Raw genomic sequence first — 18,589 nt, forward strand, 5'->3', positions numbered from 1 at the left:
ATATTTTGACGAAAGCAGAAGATTGATTGCAGTGTAACGTAAAGGAAATTCTTCTGATGTGAGTCAGGAAACCTGGGCTAACTAGTTAAAAACATCTTCGATGGCAGTGGTCTTCCTTACCCTCAGGATGATTTTAAATATTGGAAAGGTTTTCCCATGGAAGCAAAGCTTCACTTAAAAAAAAAAATTGCTCTAGAGGGTAGACTTGGGACCACTGGTCAGAAGCTACAGGAAGAGACAGTAAAAACTATGATACAATGGGAAAAGATGTTTGCAATTCACATAATCAACAAAGATTGAACAGTCATAATAGGTAAAGAACTTCTATAAATCAATAAGAAAAAAACTAGCAGAAAAGTAAAAGACGTGAGTAGATATTTCACTATATAGTAAACATATTAAATTAATAGCTGAGACATGCAAATTAAGACCACAATGAAAGGCTTCCCTGGTGGCTCAGTGGATAAGAATCCACTAGCCGAGGAATGAGACATAGGTTTGGTCCCTGATCCGAGACGATCCCACATGTCTTGGAGCAGCTAAGCCTGTGTACCGCAACTAGTGAGTCTATGCCCTAGAGCTGAGGAGCCACAGCAACTGGAGCCTGTAGGTTCCAGAGCCCGTGCTCAGCAACAAGAGACGCCAGGGCAAGGAGAAGCCCACGTACTGCGACTGGACAGAGGGCCCCGCTCGCTGAAACTAGAGAAAAGCCTGCTCAGCAACCAAGATTCAGCACGGCCAAAAATAAATAATAAAATAAATAAATTTTAAATTATCTTAAAAAAGACCACAATGAGATATGATTTTATACCCACCGGATGGTTGGAAACAAATCGTCATTATGCGTGGATCCACACCGTAGGGATCAGAAGTTGCACTCCGAGGTCTATTGTTAAAGGAGTGTACACACCTGCCTTGGTAGAAATGCACAGGATGTTCATAGCACCGCTGTTGGTGATTCAAATTACAAGGAACACCCAAATGTCCCCTACAAGGACATGGAACAGTAGACTGTGAGACATCCACCAGTGGAACACAGGTAGTGGTAGCAAGGTGAATGAAGCATCAGTTCAGTTCAGTTCAGTCACTCAGTCGTGTCTGATTCTGTGACCCCATGGATTGCAGCACGCCAGACCTCCTGTCCATCACGAACTTCTGGAGCCTACTCAAACTCATGTCCATTGAGTCTGTGATGCCATCCAACCATCTCATCCTCTGTCTTCCCCTTCTCCTCCTGTCTTCAGTTTTTCCCAGCATCAGGGTCTTTTCAAATGAGTCAATTCTTCGCATCAGGTGGCCAAAGTATTGGAGTTTCAGCTTCAGCATCAGTCCTTCCAATGAACACTCAGGACTGATCTCCTTTAGGATGGACTGGTTGGATCTCCTTGCAGTCCAAGGGACACTCAAGAGTCTTCTCCAACACCACAGTTCGAAAGCATCAATTCTTCGGCGCTCAGCTTTCTTTATAGTCCAACTTTCACATCCATACATGACTACTGGAAAAACCAAAGCTTTGACTAGATGGACCTTTGTTGGCAAAGTAATGTCTCTGCTTTTGAATATGCTATCTAGGTTGGTCATAGCTTTTCTTCCAAGGAGCAAGCATCTTTGAATTTCATGGTTGCAGTCACCATCTGCAGTGATTTTGGAGCCCCCCAAAATAAAGTCTGTCACTGTTTCCACTGTTTCCCCATCCATTTGTCATGAAGTGATGGGACCAGATTCCATGATCTTAGTTTTCTGAATGTTGAGTTTTAAGCCAACTTTTTCACTCTCCTCTTTCCCTTTCATCAAGAGTTTTGAGTTAAGCGTAGCTACATGAATGCAAAACCATGGATGAGTCTCTAAAATAAGGTTGGATAAATAACTGAAATTGTGAAGGACTGCATATTGAGTGATTGCACGTGTTGAAACCCAGAAACAAGCAAACAAACCAATATATTGTTTGGGGCCATCCATTTATGTGATACAGACATTTTTTAAAGTTTGAGAATGACAAACACAAAATTCAGGATAAAGTTAACCTAGGATCGAGACATGGAGAGAAACACAAAAGTAGATTCAAAGGTATTTATGATTATTCCAGTTATTAAGTAGAGCATGGGTCCATGGATCTTCATTTTCATTTATTTTGCTTCAAAATTTACGCTTTGTATATCTTTGGTGTATATATATTCATATATATATAAAGTATTATATATTTTAAAAGAATTGATTATAAGGGAGAAGATTGAAATTTAGCATTCTTTAAAAAAAAAAAGGTTCCAAACTGGAAGGATCTACTCTGGGAGGTCATGAACTCCTGTCGCTAAGGGTTCCAAGCAGAAGTAAAGATGATATGATAAGCACCGTGGGGAGGGGGAGGGGAAGATTGAAGGAAGGAGGAGGGGGGAGGTTCAATGTGATTAAGAGGCTAAAATAAACCTCTTAATTCTGTTTCAATTCTATCTTCGTTTGACTATATTTCTGCCTAGTTCTAGATAAAATTGTGGGCAGAAAGTGTTAGTTGCTCAGTCGTGTCCGACTCTTTGCAACCCCATGGACTGTAGCCCTCCAGGTTCCTCTGTCCATGGGGATTCTCCAGGCAAGAATACTGGAGTGGGTTGCCATGCCCTTCTCCATGTGGGCAGAAAGCTGAGCCTCAAAGCTAGATAAGTATGTGTTATAAACTTTATGTTATTTCTGCTCTTCTTTTTCCCATGCATATTGATATTTGTTTTTTTACCTGGCTTCCCTCCACTAAACTTTAGTTGTCTTTGGATTCATGAAATAGCCAAAGACATTAGCTAAGAGAATAAATGCCAGTCAGCATTTCAGCCTGAGTTGAGTTTAATATATTGGTGAGGAGGGGCTATGTTATTGTATGTATTTGGAGTGAAGTGGAAGATACTGCTAGAGTATAAGAGATTAACTTTTCTTGATGTAGAATTCTTCTTTTGAGGAGACTAAGTAATTGTTTTTTTAATGGTTTTCATATGAAACATTTTTAATATTAAAACATGAATAATTTATAATGCTTTAGATACACTGCTTTACACATTAAGAAAACCTTACTTTAGAAAAATGGAAAATCAGGACGCCTTGGTCTGCATCTCAGAGAGTGTTCCAGAACCGACGGTGGAATGGGTGTTCTGCGATTCACAGAGTGACAGGTATGATGTGAGAACGGCTCTCGTGACTTTCTCTAATATAGTTGACATCACACTGTATGTACAAGTTATCACCATGTTAACAAGAAACGTGGCCTTTTGAAGCGTGATTGGTGTGGACTTCCCAGGGGGAAAGTGGGGGGGCGTGTCTTAGTGAGGGGCCTTTGGAGTCCCTCCTTGATCATGTCACTGACCTGTAGGACGCTCCCTGCATATCACAGGACATGAATAAGCGCCCTTTAAGTTACAGGGTTATTGACTCTCTAGCTTAAAGTTACAGGGTTATTGACTCTGTTGGGGGAAAAAGAAAGGTCCAGGGCTTCCCTGGTGGCTCAGTAGTAAAGAGCCGTCTGCCAATGCGAAAGAAACGTGTTCGATCCCTGATCAAGCACCTAAGCCCAGGCGCCACAACTTTGAACCTGTGCTCTAGAGCTTGGGCGCCACAACTACTGAGCCCACGTGCAGCGACCGGCAGAAGCCCGCATGCCCTAGAACCCGTGCTCCGCAACAAGAGAAGCCACCGCAATGAGAAGCTGGGGTACCCTAACTAGAGAGTAGCCCCCACTCTCCACAACTACAGGGAACGCCCACACAGCAGCACAGATCCAGCACAGCCAAATAAATAAAGTCATAAATGGTTGTTTAACTGTTGTTGGTTTTTTTTTTTAAAGAAAAGGTCCAGACTTTTGAATTTTTTTACTCTTTACTTTTACCTTATTTGGCTGCACTGGGTCTTAGCCGCGGCACTCAGGACCTAGTTCCCTGACCAGGGAAGGATCCCTGGCCCCCTGCATTCGGATGCATGGAGTCTTAGTCGCTGGGCCCCCAGGGAAGTCCCAGGTCCAGGTTTTAGTGAATAATCCCCTATAGGTAAAAAAATCCCCTGTGAATGAATGTTTAATTTGTGCTTATTCCATGTATTCTGGAAGAGCAGATATGATTGTTTGAAGATGTAGAATCTGCCTGGGTCTGAACCCTTCTGTGCTTATACCTGTGTGGCCTTGAATGAGTTACTTAACCCCTTCCCACCTCATTAGAATCATGGGGCTGGTAGTGGTCTGTACCTTGTACGATCACTCTGATGAGGAAATGAATCGATACACGTGAAACGCACAGAACAATGTCTGGTAGATACTAAGTACCTTATAAATGTGTTATACCTAAGTGTTCACAAAGTAAGGATTCATGCTGTTTGAACTAATTAAAATGTACTAAACAACTTTAATTGAAAAATGGGACCAAAGAGAAGGAGAAAAAAAAAATCAGGTTGCCAAATGAGAAAACTGGGATCCCACATTTTGAAGGAAAAAGAGATTACCTATAGATATAAATGTGTGAACAGGGAAGAAAAAGATCAGAAAGCTACACACAGTAAAATAGTAACAGTTGGTCATCTCATGGTGGTAGGAATATGGGCAAATTAAAATTCTTTTCTTTGGGTTTCTCTGGATTTTCCAAAATTTCTATAATAAGCAATTATTGTCATCTTAAAGATTAATTATTATTGGGACTTCCCTGACAGTCCAGTGGTTTAGACTCTGATCTTCCAATGCAGGGTACTCAGGTTACATCCTGGTCAGGGGTCTAAGATTTCCCTTACCACTTGGCCAAAAACAAACAAAAATTATTATTATTGTAATTTAAAAAGAATTATTGTCATTTTTAAAACTCAAGGAATAACGTGTAAACAATTTATGTGACTGAAGTGATAAAGAGGAGAAAAGTGACTATACACAGAAGCTGTATATAGTCTGTGTATAGTCACAGAAAGCTGTGACTATTCCAAAAGCTGTACCTGCTTTGGGAAAGGTGATAGTTAGGGAGGTGGGAGAGGGCAGGGAGAAGTCCCTCAAGTCCCCGTGCGTGTGTGCTAAGTTGCTTCAGTCGTGACTCTTTGAGACCCCATGGACTGTAGCCCGACAGGCTCCTCTGTCCTTGGGGATTCTCCAGGCAAGGATACTGGAGTGGGTTCCCGTGCCCTCCAGGGGATTTTATCAAACCTGAGTCACCTGCGCTGCAGGCAGATTCTTTAGCATTGAGCCACCAGGGAAGCCCAAATCCCCAGGGGGGGCTGGCTCCTCTCAGGTGACACCACCCTCTCCTCTGTGAGCTGCGGGGACCCTGGGCACTTCTGCAACCCTGGTCTCTCTCCCTCTCACTGCTTGTCCTCTTCAGAGCTTCAAAGACCCTACACCTTGTTGCTGTATTAGAACCTAATTGTGCTTTTCCTTTTTTCCACTTTCTTCCCCACCCCTTTTCTGTCTTTTCTCAATTCTTCCATTCATTTTCTCTGTTTAACAACAACCAAGAGGTCACCAGACACAAAATCTTTTTTAAAATAAATTTTTATTGTAGTATAGTTGCATTACCGTGTTGTATTAGTTTCTAGTGAGCAGCAAAATGAATCTGACCTACATGTACAAGTACCCCCTCACTTTTGGATTTCCTCGACGTTCAGGTCACCTCAGAGCATTTAAGTCGAGCTCCCTGAGCTATACAATATGTTCTCGTTTGTTGTTGTTTAGTTGCTAAGTTGTGTTCAACTCTTTTGGGACCCCATGGACTGTAGCCCGCCCGGCTCCTCTGTCCATGGGATTTCCCGGGCAAGAATACTGGAGTGGGTTGCCATTCCCTTTTCCAGGGGATCTTCCCGAGCCAGGGACTGAACCCTTGTCTCCTGCATTTTCAGGCGGATTCTTTACCTCTGAGCCACCACCCTGGACTGTCAGGGAAGCCCGTGTTCTCATTAGTTATCTGTTTTATACATGCTCTTACCTATTTTACACATGCTGTTTTCTATTTTATACATACTACCGACAGTGAGTGTATATATGTCAATCCCAGTTTTCCAGTTCCTCCCGCCCTTTTCCCCTTTAGTATCCATACTTTTCTCAAAACCTTTTGAACTCTTTTATTATGTGATTCCTTCCAGCGTTATTCTAATTAGGTGAAGGTGATGAATAACTAACTAGTTCCCTTAAGAATTCCGTGGGTGGTGCGGGCACCTTCAGTATGAATTGGTTTGCCTTGTGACCTGCTCCTATCTTTATTTTCTTATCAGGCTCTTAAACTCTACAACTTTTTATCTGGTTCTTCTCCTGAATACTTGCTTGTCATTTTAAAAGGTGTTTAAGTCAACTGACATTTCTTTTTTAATTGCAGCTGTAAAGGAGAGAGTCCAGCTGTCGTCAGGAAGGAGGAGAGCGTCCTCCATGAGTTATTTGGAACAGATATCAGGTGCTGTGCAAGAAATGAGCTGGGCAGGGAATGTACCAAGCTCTTCACTATAGGTAAGACCGTCATATCGTGTCCATTTTCTGTGACTGTTCCTTGGAGACAGTCTGGGACTAATCATCACCCCTTAAGTCCTTACTCAATTTCAAAAATGCTATAGTTCCTTCAGGCCATTTTCAGTATAATATTATGGATTCTTTCTGTGCTCATTTCTTCATAAGAGACTACTTAATCTCTGAAAGATCCTTTTATTGTGGATAGTTTGTAATATTTAAGATGCCATTAAAATCTTTTTTAAAAATTTATTTATTTTATTTTTGGCTGTGCTGGGTCTTTGTTGATGCACAGGCTTTTCTCTAGTTGCGGCAAATGGGGGGCTACTCTCTAGTTGGGGTGCACGGACCTGTCATTGTGGTAGCTTCTCTTGTTACGTAGCACAGGCTCCAGGGCGTGTGGGCTTCAGTAGTTGCTGCACATGGGCTTAGTAGTTGCGACTCCCAGGCTTTAGAGCAGAAGCTCAGCAGTTGTGACCCATGGACTTAGTTGCTCCATGGCACGTGGGATCTTCCTGTGTCTCAGGCAGATTCTTTACCACTGAGCCCCCAGGGAAGCCCTGAGATACCATTAAAGCCTTTATTCTGCAGAATGTTCAGGATATATTGTGTGGGGCAGGGGGGAATCACTTTTCTTCTTACCCGGGATTTTTTCATCTTCTAGATCTAAACCAGACTCCTCAGACCACACCGCCACAATTATTTCTTAAAGTAGGGGAACCTTTATGGATAAGGTGCAAAGCCATTCACGTAAACCATGGATTCGGGCTCAGCTGGGAATTAGAGAATAAAGCACTGGAAGAGGTGAGAGGATGAGCTTGTATTCTGAAATGCAGAAAAATGAACCAAGAATCCAGGTGGAAATCACTCCATTCAAACTCTGTTTTATATTAAAATCTAGGGCAGCTACTTTGAGATGAGTACCTATTCCACAAACAGAACTATGATACGGATTCTGTTTGCTTTTGTATCATCAGTGGGAAGAAACGACACTGGCTATTACACTTGTTCCTCTTCAGAGCATCCCAGTAAATCAGCTTTGGTCACCATCCTAGGTAATGCAGCTGCGCACATAATCTGTACTCGCGTTTTTATTTGTTTTAGTGTGGAGTGTAAGGGAGGTGCTGCAAATTCTGCTTTCAGTATAAGGTTAGTATCAAAAAGATGAGAGAGAAATTGAATTAGGATAGCTTTGTGAAATCAATACAAGCTGCCCCCTCCCTTCCTTTTCCGGTTAAACGAGCCTGAGCCTGCTTGAATGCCACTGTTTTTGCACTCATCACATTGTAATGTGACCCTCTGTTTGTGGATTTTTGTCTTCCAATAGGCTGGAAGGTTCCTAAGGACAGGAATAATTCCTTCTATCCTTGTAGTCCCAGACGTGGCTGAGAGCCAGACGCAGAATGCACCATTAATAAGCACTTGTTCTAAGAACTACCTGAGAACTGCCCCTCAAGCGCAGAGAGCAGTGGCTGAGAAAACCCAACAAATACTTGTTTGGTCACTTGGTTGTGTCCAACTCTTTTGGGACCCCATGGATTGTAGTCTGCCAGGCTCTTCTGTCCAGGAGATTCTCCAGGCAAGAATACTGGAGTGGGCAGCCACTTCCTTTTCCAGGGGATATTCCTGACCCAGGGATTGAACCTGTGTCTCCTGCATTGGCAGGTGGATTCTTTACCACTGAACCTTGAAGAAATGGAAATTTGGGTGGGCTGTGTAGGATCTGACAATAACCCTGCTGTAAGTAATCTCAGAGACAGCAATAAATTTTTTTTTTTTAAAGTGATCTCTGAGGAAGTGGCAGCCTTTAGCCACCTACTTTGAAAATGCTGAGAAATAAAAAGATTCTCTTATCAAACTAACAAGGAAGTATTCCCCAGGGAAACCTTGTGAGTATCACTGGCTAGACTGTTCTTTTATTTGTGCCCTGAGATTATTTTATGTAGGATAAGTCACGAGGAGGCCCTTCTGACTGAGGGATTGTAGGTGGGTCCCTCTGTGTCCATGGTTCACCAGGTCTGGGGGAGTCCTCCAACCCCTTGAAGCTGTATGCAAAATCAATAGATGTCTTTATACATTTCTCTGGGAAGAGCATAGATTATTCACATCTAATTCTGAGCGGAATCAGAAGGTGATGTGCTCAGGCTTCTAACTGGGACAGGACTCATGTGTTTCTTGTTGGGCTATCAAATCTCAGTTTTCTTGCTTAAAACTGATGAATAAAAATTTATCTTCTCAATATATTTCCATATGAATCTCATTATCTAATTTAGAAATGCATTCTTTTTTTTTTTTTTTACAGAAAAGGGATTTATAAACGTTTCCAAATCAAATGAAGATTATGAAATTGACCAGTATGAAGAGTTTTGTTTTTCTGTCAGGTTTAAAGCATACCCACAAATCAGATGTACGTGGACCTTCTCTCGAAAATCATTTCCTTGTGAGCAAAGTGGTCTGGATGATGGGTACAGGTGAGTCCAAGAGGCATCGTCATTCTTGGCCAGACCCTTCTGGTTACCCTGGAGTTAAAGTGCTATCATGCTGACATAGAAGGCAAGCAAAGCAGCGGACTTGAGGGCACAATGACAACTCTTTAATCAGTTCAAAGAGTGCAACCTACTCACGAAAAACAGAAAGAACCATTATCAGTTTGAGTGCGGCATTTTCTGAGTCACCCGATAGTTACTTCCTATTTGAGGCTATGTGCTACTGGTACACCAAGTCTCTCTCAGCCCCTTGGCAGACGGCTGAGGAAGTAAAACCCCTGAAAAACCGAAAACGCTACCTATAGGTATATTGATTTGAGTTTTCAAAAAACAAACACAGATGTAGCCCAAGGATAAATGCTGAAGGAAAATCTCATTTTCCTGAGGGTTTGTCCAACTGCACTCAAGTTTCTCTTAGGGGAGAAATTCTTCAGTCCCTCTTTGGAAAATAAAAATCAACATGTTTTTGATTGATAGTTGAAGGATAGTTAATCTGCAGTGTTATGTTAGTTTCAGGTGTACAGCACAGTGATTCATTTATACACATTTTTTGCTGTTGTGTAGTCGCTATAGTCATGTCTGACTCTTTTGCAACCCATAGACTGTAACCTGCCAGGCTCCTCTGCCCGTGGGATTCTCCAGGCAAGAATACTGGAGTGGGTTGCCGTTTCCTTCTCCAGGGGCTCTTGCCGACCCAGGGACAAAACCTGAGTCTCCTTCATTAGTAGGCTGATTCTTTGCCACTGGGAAGCCACCAGGGAAGCCTCTTACACATACATATATCTTCTCTTTCAGCTTCTCTCCCCTTATAGATTATCACAAGGTATTGGGTGCAGTTCCCCGTGCCATACAGTAGGTCTTGTTGTTAACCTAGTTTACATATAGTAGTGGGTATATGTTAATCTCAAACTCCGAATTTATCTCTCTTTCTCCCTCAAAAAAACAGCTCTTCCTTGTATATCCTATGGGCTCTGATGTTTCTTATCTCTTAAAACTAATCCCTGGTAACAATGGTTTCAGGATAGACTATGAGCTGAGAGGCACCTGTCCTGTCTTAAGCGAGTCAATGGGCTTATGGTAAACCACTGATTCTCAACGTGAGTCCTTAAACCAACTGTATAGTAATCATCTGGATGGATATTAAAACATGTGGATTCCTTGCTCCCATTTCAGACACGATGAACCAAAATTGGGGCGCTATGCCCCAAGGCTACATTTTTCAAAAGAATACTGCACAGTTGATTCTTGGTCCAATTTTTATCACAATATACTGATTCTGCAGTGGTTTTCACCATCGAAATATATTTTTCTTGGCATTACAGCTGACTTGCAGGACACTTGGAGCACAGCTGAACGTTGTTTCAAGGTGCCATGTCAGGGCTTGGATTAATCTCCTTTGCTAGTTGCTAGCTATTGAGTTTAGATGCTGAAAGTTCAGTCACAAGAGAAACTATGGTCAGAAGTTGGTTCTCTGGGGTGCACCTGTTTCCTTTGCTCTTTAATAAATACACTTGAGTAATCGCAGAGGCATATTGCATCCAGAGTCCATGTGTTTAATGAGATCCTCTGGTGAGTCCTGTCACAGGTCTGGTCCTGGACTGTGCAGTCCGGATCTATCCACGCGTGGCTGTTGAGAGCTTGACATTTGGTGCCAGTGGGGATGCACTGTGACTGTGACATGCACAGCAGGTTTTTAGGACTTAGTATGAGAAATAGGCTGTGAGATATCTCAAAAATTTTTATCTTGATTATATGTTAAGATGCTAGTATTTTAGATATATTAAGTTCAATAAATCTATCATTACTGTTTACTCCTTTTCACTTTTTTAGGTAGCTAACTGGAAACATTAAAATTATGCATGTGGCTTGCATTATATTCCTGTTGGACGGTACAGGTCTAGGAGATGAGTCAGAGCTAAGCTCTTTTCATCTTTTTAAAAAGTGTTTTGTTTATTTAATTTTGGTTGTGCTGGGTCTTTGTTGCTGGGCACCGACTTTCTCTAGTTGCAGAGAGTGGTGGCTACTCTTGGTTGAGATGCTCAGGCTTCCTACTGAGGTGGCGTCTCTTGTTGAAGAGCCGTGGGCTCTAGGGCATGCCGGATCAGTTGCCCCACGGCATGTGGAATCTTTCCCAGACCAGGGATTGAACCCATGTCCCCTTCATTGGCAGGAGGATTCTTAACCACTAGACCACCAGGGAAATTCAAGCTCTTTTCATCGTGATTCTTCTCTGTTTCCTGATAACCATGCTATTCCATACCCCAAAGTGATTTGTAGCTGATCCTTGTTTGCTTTTTTATTTTTTAAAAATAACTTTTGGTTTAGAAGTCAGTTAATTTTTAAAATATTTTACTTATTTCTTTATTCAGCTGTGCCAGGTGTTAGTTGAGGCATGTTCCATGACCAGGGATTGAACCCAGGCCCCCTGCATTGGAGTCTTAGCCGCTGGACTACCAGGAAATTCCCTTATGTGCGTTTTAAAAAGCACTCTGTAATTCAGAGTTTGTATGGAACTGTCTATCCTCTCTTGCCCAAACCTCCTAATGTTCAAAGCATTCATTTTTAAAGTAATTAAGAAGGCAGCCTTTGGATGGACTCACAGTCCCCTAACTCAGGGCTTCTCAACAGCAGACTGTTGACATCCTGGGCTCGGTAATTCTCCACTCAGGGTGCTGGGGGCGGTGGTGGTGGCGTCTTTCTTCTGTGTGGTAGGATATTCTGCCGAGTCCCAGGTCTCCTCCCCATGGATGTCAGTAGCACCACTAACCCCACTTGTGACAGCCTAAAATATCTGTGGACATTGCTGGATGTCCCCTGGTGAGAAAAAGTTCCTGTGGTTGAGAACCACTGCCTTGGAGGGGGGTGTCACCCCATTGTCATACGCCCTTATTCTCAACCATCAAACTTCTGAAAGTAGAAGGCAGAGGGCCAGTCGTCCTGCTAGTTGAGTTGACTACTCGTGTTTAGGGTGTCCGTGCAGTCCCTTTCCCTCTTCTTTGTGTTGTCACCCGGTGTCAGAGAAGCTCTTAGTTCTACAGATTCTCTTGCAACCTTGATTCAAAGAGACAGATGATCAGTTCAGTTTAGTTCAACAAATATTCCTTTAATACCTTCTCAGTGGGCTCAATGCCTTCAGGGGCTACAAGTGTGAACAAGGTGATGTCTCCCCCTCAACTCCCTCAAGTTATGCAGGCTCATTTAAGTGCCAGGGGCCACCTGGGAGGTCGTTGCTGTTTGTGCTGGTGACACCTGGCACCATTCTTAAGATCTGACAGACTCACTGATTAGAGGACCGTGTCTCTGATATATATGGGTCTTGGGCCAATCTAGTTCATCTGGTTTCATTCCATGATCAAAGCCTGCATCCCTGACCCCAAGTAGTTGTCTTCAAGAGGCAGCTAAATGGATAAATTAGGGAAGATCCTGATGCCTAGGGTGATTGTACCTCTCACCCCTAGTTACCGGGTGATACAGTTAGCCTCTTGGGTGTTGAATCGCTGTTGATAGGCACTGCCATTTTCCTGTCTTTTTAGAAAGGCGTTGTACAATGCCTTGTGCTATTGTACAAGGCAACAGCTATTTAGTAAATAGTCAACAGCCATTTAGTAAATGAATGAATTCATCATCACCTCCCAGAAATCAACTCAAAATGTGCACTCACCACTGCACTTAACACTCAGTATTTATTTTATTTAAAAAGTTCTTGAAGAGCTACAATATTAATTGATGAAAATGATTCAGTGAGTGTGATGGCCCACTTGATTCATAATGCCAGGTGACACACAGCCTCCTTCATCATGAAAAAGACACTCAAAATATTGAATAAAAGATGAATGACCAAAAAAATTGAACACAAGTGCTCTCAGTATCTTCTGCTCTGTGCATGAGGCTCTGTGTTGTCATTGGGGGTGCAGACTAAATTCTGAGTTCTTTTCCATTGTTTATTCTAAAACATTCCCAATTTACTAGTGAACTCAGGGGATAATAGAGTCAGCATCCTTTACCCACCACTCAGTTTCAACTATTTAGTCAAACAATTTTGTTGATGAAGTACAGAATTTTCATCATGTGGCAGGAGAGGACTTTAGAAGCAAAGTGCCACCAGTTTTTCTGTGTAACTGAAAGGTCTCGTAATAACAGTACTCCTGAAAAAGCTTTGGTGTGGTCGTGTGTGTGCCAGAAATCGAGCAGCTTCCCCCACCTTCACAGCTTCGTTTCTCCAATTTACTTCCTCAAATATTGCACAGAGTTTATTAGGGTTTGCCTTTATGTTTACGTTTTATGAAATTGTAACTTTCCAGCAGCCCTGATAACCAGGTCTTGGGAAAAGGTTCTAGGATATTTCATCTGTTCGTTTGCTTAATTTCCTATCTCTGTAGACTTATAAACAAATCTGCCTTAGCTTTTCCTAATTTCTTAGTTAAACACACACATACACACACACACAAAAAAAAAACAACTTATTAGGATGTTATCATTATTTAAATAGTCTCTTCTGAGAGACTCTCCTTAGGCATGCCAGATTCCTGTATTTTCTTTTTTCCTGAAATATATAATTTTCCAATTCTACCAGTCTGAGTTCTGCCCACCACAGGCATTAACAGTGCTTCCTGGTACCGGCGGTATGGTAGAGTGTGGGTTCTGAGTGATGAGCCACGGTCCTTCTCGGGACAAACAGAAAAGCCAGCTCTCAAGTCAATAAATGATATGTGATTGCAGGACTGCATTGAGCTTCTTTGGAAGGACTGTTTTGGTTCCCTGAAGGAGATGAGCCCTGAGTGTAACAAACACAAGGAGAAGATGTTTGCTTGTAGTGAACAGTGGGAATTTCCAAATCCTGCCCACTCAGTTGTAAGGTACTGACCAGGTCATGAAGCCTCACCGAGAACAAAAGAAACTTCTTTGAGCCCTTGCGATGTGCCAGTGTGTAAAGTCCTTAATACAGATCATATCATTTGATCCTCATCATTCCATTTTATGAAATATGGAAACAGGTTATGTTACTTACCCCAGACCTGGGGCAAAGTCAGTCCCTTTCATGCACTCTTATTTTCTGAAATTGCCTTAAAAAGAAAAAAGATCTAACACCCGCAATTCCACCACCAGGGCTTATATTTCAGACTTTGTCTATGTAACTGCCATGATAGAAACAGAAGTATAGGTTTTTGTATAAACATGAAATTAATTGTGCCATTTGTCACCCCATTTTCCCCTTTAAAATATCATCTCTTGCTGTGTTAATAAGTGTATTATTATTTACATGATCACTTTTATGGCTACATGGTATTCCACTTTTCGGAAGATTTTATTTTGTCTAACTCCTTGGTGGGCATTTACTTAAGTTTTTTTTTTTTTTTTTAAATTTGCATCTTTGTTTTAATGTGACTTTCTGACAAGGTATACCCCAGAGTAAAGCTTCTAAATGTCTTTTTTATTCAGAATGATTCCCAGACTTAATAAGCCTCATAGTAATGATGATCTAACACATTTATCATGTTTACTATGTGCTAGGCACAATCATTGGAGAAAGAAATGGTAACCCACTCTAGTATTCTTGCCTGGAAAATCCCACGGACAGAGGAGCCTGGTGGACTACAGTCCATGAGGTCGTAAAGAGGCAGACACAACTTAGCGACTGAACAACAACTAGACACTATTATAAGCAGTTTATGGAAAACTGCTTTAATGAAAATGTAACAAAAACTACTCTAACAACCATATAAGGTAGATACTATCTTCACTTTGCAGGTAAGGAAATCAGAACAGAGAGTTTCAGTGACTCGTCCAAGGTCACACCGCTGGATGATGGCGGTGGGCATTAGTCTCTCAGTCATGCCCGACTCTTTGTGACCCCGTGGATTAGAGGCCACCAGCCTCCTCTGTCCATGGGATTTTCCAGGCAAGAATACTGGAGTGGGGTTTTCATTCCCTTCTCCAGAGGATCTTCCCAACCCAGGGGTGGAACCTGGGTCTCCCGCACTGCAGGCGGATCCTTTACTGGCTGAGCCACCGGGGAAGTCCAGGAGATAGCAGAGTCAAAGCCTGTGTTTGTAACCATCACTCTGGTCCTGCCTCTGGACACCAGTTCATTTCAAATGTTCAAGATTCTCACACCCAGCGTGTGAGAGAACAAACATACAGGTGTGCGATTTCCTCCTTTTGAAATGTGCCATGCTTCACTCTTGGGGATTTTTCTTGATTTAAAATGTTTTGAAATTTTTCTTTTATTATATTTTGGCCATGAGGCATGTGTCATCTTAGGTTCCCCACCCAGGGATCGAACCCACGCCCCCTGCATTGGAAGCGTGGAGTTTTCACCGCTGGACTGCTAGGGAAGTGCCCACTATTGGGTTTTTTAATGGTTATATTTCCCCAGGATTCTGGGCTACCCTGAAATAAAATAAAAGCGAGCTTAGTATTATGTAGAGTGACATAAAATCAGCAGCACCTCTCCCACCCCTGTGTCTGACCCTGGACAGAAACGTGTGGACCGGGTTCAATTTCAGCCAGACTGTGCCCACTCCACACCCCACCGTCTGAGTGGGCAAGGTCTCCTGATGGGGCCTCCCAGTGCCACGAAGAGTCCCTCAGTCTTGCCAGCCCCTGACTCTCCGGTTTCAGAAGCTCTCAGCTTCCCCAACTTGCCCTTTATTATTCCCTATCCTCCGGTTTGTCTTTCATCATCCCTTGCTCTTTGAACAAAGCCTTCTTTCTAGTGAAATTACTCCCTGCGCTGCTGGAAATACCTGTGCCTTCTCAAGTCCTCCCCTCTGGCCGCTAAATGAAAACTGAAAATCACCTGTATTTTGCTCGTAACAGAGGAGAAATCCCTTCTCATTTGTACTGAGAATACATCTTAGTCACCAAAGGTGTTTCACCATGAACTCGTTTCCTGATCTCCCATCTCCTGCCTGCTGGCCATTTTCAGAAAAGTCCCAGGGAAAGAGGAAGTTTTGAAACTCCCTGGTCCTAACTGGTTAGTCCTCCTGGAGTTTCCAGGGGAGGGTCAGCACTGCAGTCGTTGCCCTTGAAGGGGTCAACTGCCATAAATAGGACAAGTGGACAAGTGGTTGAGGAGGACTTGAATATGCAGGGTTTTTTTGTCCGGGCTGTTTCTATGACCAGTTTCCTACCTGGAAGAGCGAGAACGTTTCAGATCCTATCTCATCTATCCATGGCAAATCAGGCTCCATTCAGACAGCACAAGAGACTTAGGAGGGAAACTGTTCAAAAAAAGATTTCTGGGACTTCCCTGGCAGTCCAGTAGTTAAGACTCTGCACTTCCAATGTTTGATCCCTGGTCGGGGAACTAGGACCCCATGTGCCAAATGGTGCAGCTGAAAAAAAAATAAAACCAATGCAGTCTCCACTTAAAAAAAAAAAAAAGACAAACCAGATTGCTTTGGTCTACGCAATTATCGATTGTTGTATTGGTCATTTCTTTATCAAATTGAATGATGCTTTTAGCATGGTCCCTGGCCAGCCAGACTGGCTTCTCTTTTAATCTCTTGTTCCTTTGCAGAGTCTTTGGCTGTTGTCCAGTGAGAATTACATTTTCCCTTGTGGACGCTCACATCTTTCTCTTCTCGGACCACTTAAACCCTGCCTTCGTAAAGTCTGGGAGTTGCATGTAGTGTTGCTTACTTTTCTCCCTAAAGTTACAATTTGCCTTTCCCTCCATCTTTCTGTCATTTTCCACTGCAGCAACCATTTCCTTCTTGTTGTCCCGAAGTAGGTCAAGATAAGAAAGTCCCCTTTCTGCCTCTTCAGCCTTCTTATTAACGAGGCAAACAAAAAGCTTGTTAGATGCTCGCTCACTTGGTAGGAAATGGAATCTCCCATCACTGTCTACAGTCAGAATTACCTTTGAGCTTCCAAGTTAAGGTTGCAGAATGTTGGCGTCGGGTAAACCGGTACTCAGAAGCTGCTCTGGCGGTTGCTAGGCAGATGGTCCGACTCGGATCAGCTGGGATTCTGGTCTCTCCTTCATCTTCACATCTGGTCCAGCACCTCCTGCCTCTCGTGGTCCTGGTGCCTTTTAGGTTGGCTGTTTCTGCTCCCTCCCCGTTTTCCCTGCCTTCGACAACACTCATCTTTTCACACTCTGAGCTCTTAAGCCTGATCTTTTACTTCTCTCCTACGACTTCCCACATTGCACGGTAGCTGCATATTTACTTGTCTGCCTTTGAACCCTTCGTTCTGTGAGAACAGAAATCTGATTTTTCTGACTGACTGTTGTATTCTGAATTCCTCCCACAAACAGCCTGTGCCATTGATGGGAGAATGAATGAGTGAATCCATGAATGAATGAAGGACTTTCTGGGTTACTTCCCTCCCATACACTTTCCTGCTGCATTTCACTCTCAACTGAAATACTGTTCATCACTTTCCTCTCCTGCTTAGGAGTCCACAGCATCCCCTCCCTGCTTTCTCCATCAGGTCTAAATAATTAGGTTGTTTTCCAGGGTCCTTGATCAGTTGGCCCAGGTACAATGTACCTGGTAGGTATGACGGGTAATCCCCAATACCAGATACCTGGTTGGTATGATGGATGAGCATTCCAAGTAGATACTAGAGCCTGCTGATACCACCCAGAGATTTCTGGACAAACTCAGTGGATCTGAGCCCTCATCGCTGTTAATTGCTATGGGAGTCAAGGGCTGGTCATAGGTCCTGCCTTGGACCAGCTTCAGAGAGCTGTCCTTTCAGGAAGTTGAGGGGTCATGGGCTCTGCCACCCGCCAAGGTTTTTCCATGTTTCTGGGAAGTCAGACTAGTCTGGAATGGATGTAACAGTAGTGGCTGGAACCTTCTTGTCTCTCTTAGGAGCCCCAGCCTGGATCAGGGCTTCTCAACCTTTAATGTGCATGTGAATCACAAGGAAATCATCTTAAAATGTAGACTCAGTCAGTAGGTGTAGGGGAGGGGCAGAGCTGGGACTTTGTATTTCTAACAAATTCCCAGATAATATGGAGGCTGATGCTGCCTGTTTGTAGACCACACTTTGAGTAGCAAGTGAAGACGCCACCTCCACTGAGCTTGAGAGACTGAAGTGTCTCCAGGGAGACTCTTCCCAAGCACACCATCACTCATTTCAGCATCTCCTCAAAGAATCTGGCTAAGTCTGTCTTTAACTCTTTTTCCAACAGCATATCTAAGTTTTGCAACCATAAACACCAGCCAGGACAGTATATCTTCCATGCAGAAAATGATGATGCCCAGTTCACCAAAGAGTTCACACTGAATATAAGAAGTAAGTGAAGAGGGTGGGATGAATGGGGAGAGTAGCATGGAGACATATATTACCATATTAAATTAGATGGCCGGGGGTGGGGGTTGCTATATAAGGCAGGGAGCTCAAACCAGGGCTCTGTGACAACCTACAGGGGTGGGATGGGGTGGGAGGTGTGAGGAGGTTCAAGAGGGAAGAGACGTACATATACCTATAGCTGATTCATGTTGATGTATGGCAGAAACCAATGCAATATTGTGAAGCAATTATCCTCCAGTTAAAAATAAATAAATCGAAATTTAAAAAAAGAACCAGAAGTGAAGTAGTCAAGAAATTTTATTTCACTCTTGTGACTCCTTAATGATGTATTAACTCAGACCAGAAAGAGCTAAGCAATGGCTTAGGGAAGGAGTGTGATGAAACTGTTTTGACCTGT

General features: G+C 42.9%; 1 protein-coding gene across 3 annotated transcripts in view; it reads left to right on the plus strand.

The window, feature by feature from the left end:
* The window catches only part of FLT3 (fms related receptor tyrosine kinase 3), a 67,684-nt gene that overhangs the window by 27,160 nt on the left and 21,935 nt on the right, over nucleotides 1–18,589 (plus strand). For all 3 annotated transcript variants that reach the window (XM_069601667.1, XM_069601666.1, XM_069601668.1), the window contains exons 5-10: nucleotides 3,023–3,152; nucleotides 6,312–6,439; nucleotides 7,101–7,240; nucleotides 7,338–7,491; nucleotides 8,739–8,907; nucleotides 18,071–18,174. In XM_069601667.1, coding sequence (XP_069457768.1) covers nucleotides 3,023–3,152; nucleotides 6,312–6,439; nucleotides 7,101–7,240; nucleotides 7,338–7,491; nucleotides 8,739–8,907; nucleotides 18,071–18,174 — 825 coding nt within the window. The remainder of the gene's footprint in view (nucleotides 1–3,022; nucleotides 3,153–6,311; nucleotides 6,440–7,100; nucleotides 7,241–7,337; nucleotides 7,492–8,738; nucleotides 8,908–18,070; nucleotides 18,175–18,589) is intronic.

This window comes from Ovis canadensis, chromosome 10, assembly GCF_042477335.2.
Source record: "Ovis canadensis isolate MfBH-ARS-UI-01 breed Bighorn chromosome 10, ARS-UI_OviCan_v2, whole genome shotgun sequence".
Classification (NCBI taxonomy): Eukaryota; Metazoa; Chordata; class Mammalia; order Artiodactyla; family Bovidae; genus Ovis; species Ovis canadensis.